General features: G+C 40.6%; 1 protein-coding gene across 3 annotated transcripts in view; it reads left to right on the top strand.

Moving 5' to 3' along the window:
- Positions 1 to 741, top strand: part of LOC115545912 (uncharacterized) — a 44527-nt gene extending 43786 nt beyond the window's left edge. For all 3 annotated transcript variants that reach the window (XM_030359414.1, XM_030359416.1, XM_030359415.1), the window contains one exon: positions 20 to 741. In XM_030359414.1, the coding sequence (XP_030215274.1) occupies positions 20 to 50 (31 nt within the window). In that variant the 3' untranslated portion in view covers positions 51 to 741. The remainder of the gene's footprint in view (positions 1 to 19) is intronic.
- Positions 742 to 3873: the final 3132 nt, after the last annotated feature.

The raw sequence follows: 3873 nt of genomic DNA on the forward strand, positions 1-3873 counted from the left end.
CCGTCTCTCTCTCTTCTAGAGACAAGAAGAAGGGTAACTCTGCGGTGTGACGGGAGTCACCTGTGGATTCATCTTGATGCAAGGCCAATGCTACTCTATTGAGTATGTTGCATGCCACGCCCTTTACAGTTCATGGCTATGGAGTGCATATGGTTGAACGTCTCCGCTGTATAGCAGGTTAATGAATGTGCAGAGAACGTGATGCATAATCATACTCCAAACACTGTGCTGTTGCTATGGAAGGAATTCTGGCATCATTCAGAACGGAGAGAAAATGAAAAAGAATGTGGTTTCACACTGTATTTGCAAAAACATTTGTGCGATGAATGTGCCTAAATGTTATTTTAGTATCTTCCCCTGGATTTCGTTTGGCATTTGTTATTGTGGTGTCAAAATCAATAACCAACTATCCAGAGATGTATTTTTTAATTAAATGGAATAGACTAGGGCTACCTATACCACGTCAAAATAGAGCTGTTCATTAGGCCCTGCCCATTGTATTCATTATTGTGGGCTTTGCTGTCTTGATTATGTTGTCTATTCATTTAGTTCATGTTTTATGGCCATTTCCCTGTTTGATATGATCAGGAAAGCTATATATTTGGACTCCACTGTCATGCATGAATTGCTGTCAAGGTGTCGTCGGCTCCTGGTTGGGAAACATCTGTCTATTTGCTTTCTTTGGTTTATTCTGTTCCGTCCCAGTAATAAAGAACCACATAAAGCTTTCAAGAAAACAAACCGATGTATGTTGCCTTTCTTGCCCTGCCTGCAAATAAATGACTCAATGCCCCAGTTAACTCGTTATATTCCATTATACAAGACGTTGAAAGGGGGGTGTCCTTAGGAGCTACGTCTATGGTCTTACCTGTCAGCACCTTTTGCGATGAGCCACTCCCACTTTGTGAATTTGTGTGATTCCACTTTCTCCGCGCTCCTTGTACAATCTATTTCTTCAGGGCAGTCAGTCCCTTTTAGTCCTCCTCAGTCCACATTTTGGGATGAGGACTGAGGAATAGGTAGCCAATCTGGTGGGCATCACAATTACAAAATGCCCTTTTTTATTTCCATATAAAATTACACAAATGTTTATATCAGTACAATACATAGAATGATGGGTCTGTAGATGCTTGTTAATCCACAAGTACCCATTATCTCCAATCCAACGATCAAACAAGGCAAGATTTGAAAGTGCAAAATATATCTACCAACCAATAAAAACATATTTTCTCTTTTTAAGAGCTAACCAGAGCCGGACAGTAACGGAGTACATTTACTTGAGTACAGTACTTAAGTACAATTTTGAGGGATCAGGGGTCTCATTTATAACCGTTGCGTACGCACAAAACGGGGCTGAAAGTTGCGTACGTGACTTTTCACGCCAAGGTTGTGATCTATAAAAAAACAACTTGACGGGAAAATGTGCGCAGCCCTAAGCAAACTCTGACCCATGCGTACGCATGGTTTGGAGGAAAAGGAGAATTGGCGACACAGACGGTGTGGTGGTGAACTGAAGTCAGACCGAAGAATTGCAGAGTGAGAAGAACGATTATGTTTTATCATCGCCCTTCATCAATTTAATTTCAACCCGTATCATGCGTTAAATCCTAATCAGAATAATTTAAGTCCACTGCGTTATTTCTCAGTTATAACTCCAGAAATATCTCCTTAGAATAGAAATAAAAAGAAATTCTCTATATTTAATCCCGTCACTCCATACTGTCCACTGACGGCGCGACTGCATGGAATAAAGCATCTGTCCAACATGTGTCAATAACATAATATTTTTATGTGACACTGAAAACACATGATCAAATGTCAATTAAATCCCAAGTGTGAAAAACCAAGCCACACTCATCACAATCGTTGTCCGTTACTCTTGATGCTTTTCATGACAAATCGGGCATTAAAAAGGGGTTATGTTCAAGAACATTTTACGTGGGTAATTACAAACTGATTATCCAAGGCGTTCTCGTCAGTCTTATTACCGTAACCCTATAAATACAGAGGTGAGCGCCGTGGTAATGCTGCAACATATGGCACTTCTGGCGGACCATGCAGGATTCGGAGGGAGAGGGTATTTAGGGACCATAACGATTTATTGGTAGGCTACATAAAAATATGTAACTCTATGTCAGACCACTTCTTTTTTAATTCTGGGACTGTGCGCTCCGTGCTACTGACAGAGTTCACTGCTGCAGCAACATGTTGCCACTCACTCTGCTTTTTGTTGTTGGCGATCCCAATCCCGTGACCGCCGAACAAAACTACCTTTCGGGCCTCCATCTCACCCACAAGTGTCTCCACTTCAACCTCCGTGAAATTTCGCTTTTTTGATTTTCTCAGTACTTCTGCCATTGTTTCCAACAAGACATAATACCGGCATCTGAGTCTGTTTTATATGCAGATCGCATTCATGAGGTCATTTGCATTGACCATTTATGGTTAAAAAGGGGCGTGTAGAGGGCGGAACGTGAAGCTGATTCAGCTGCGCACAATTATAGTCAGTATGTGATTTATAAAGCAAAGATTGCGTACAAGTGTGCGTACGCAGTGTTTTATAAATCTGAATATTTTTTGGCGCACGCAAAACTTGGCTTCTGGGCGTACGCACATTTTTAGTAACGATCCTACGCACAGTTTTATAAATGAGACCCCTGTACTTTACTCGAGTATCATTTTTTGGGAGTACTCATGACTTTACTCAAGTACATTTGAGAGGCAAATATTGTACTCTTTACTCCGTTAAATTTCTATCCATAACCGTGAGTACCCGTTACTCCTTCTGAAAAATAAAAAATAAAAGGAGAAAAGAAAAATCACGGAAACCCTCAATTTGTTGTTTCCCTCTCAAACGTGATTCCCTCTCAAACTGATTAGGACAGCCTTCAGCCTATCAGCAATCACCTTTGCTTTCCGCCAAAGCCAACTCCATGGTCAGAATTAGATGAGAGACGATTGTTGATTTGATTGATAAAAAAACAGAAACTCACACATACATAGAATTGTTAGCTGAATTTTCTTTTCTGATATTGCATATTTATGTAAGCTGAGCAATTGTTTTTATGTTCTTGAGTATACTGTTATACTTTATACAACGGGGGACCTAAATCCAGTGATCTGATTGGTTCCCAACTGTTGTATAATGAGCATATACATAACTGCTATGACGCCCGATCATTTTGTGAAAGTTTGCATATCACTCCGCGCCTGGAAGTAGAAACAGTTACAAAGTAAAACATGTGTTGGATGATGGAGAGGGTGTAAATGTTGTTACTCCGGAAGTGAGCAAGGCGATGGAGAGACTAACGAAAGCTTAAGCACACGGCGAGTGAACTGCTCCATAGGATAAATTGCCGGCGAACCGCTCTATCGGAGCCTTCTCTCGGAGGGACGCTAAAGTGTGTTGCATAGCGACCGTCGATGCATAGCGGCAGCCAGGAGGGACTACTTTTTGGTAGTCTTTAACAAAACGGCTACTTTGACTTTCTTGGTTTCTTTTTAAATGTAGTGTGTCTATGACTTTCGTTTCGCCATAACAGTAACCGTTGTATAAAAGCAATAGATCACTTCAGTCAGTGGCATGTGCTCATTATACCACTGTGAAGGGGGTCGGCGACCCCCTTCACAGTGGTATAATGAGCACATACCACAGCCTGGCGTGATCTATTGCTTAAGTATACTATTGTGCTATTGCCATGGTAAAAAGATGAAAATTACTTGATTTTACTTTCAATTCCTTTTACATTCTCCAAGGTTTTAACATTTTTCATAACTCCATGTAGGACGTTTCTATACATAAATGTAAGCACTGTGGCAGTAGTAATGCAATATTTAGAAAACATACTCTTGTACTCTTGATACTCAAGTACT

The sequence above is a fragment of the Gadus morhua genome, chromosome 6 (genome assembly GCF_902167405.1).
Source record: "Gadus morhua chromosome 6, gadMor3.0, whole genome shotgun sequence".
In the NCBI taxonomy this organism is placed as follows: domain Eukaryota; kingdom Metazoa; phylum Chordata; class Actinopteri; order Gadiformes; family Gadidae; genus Gadus; species Gadus morhua.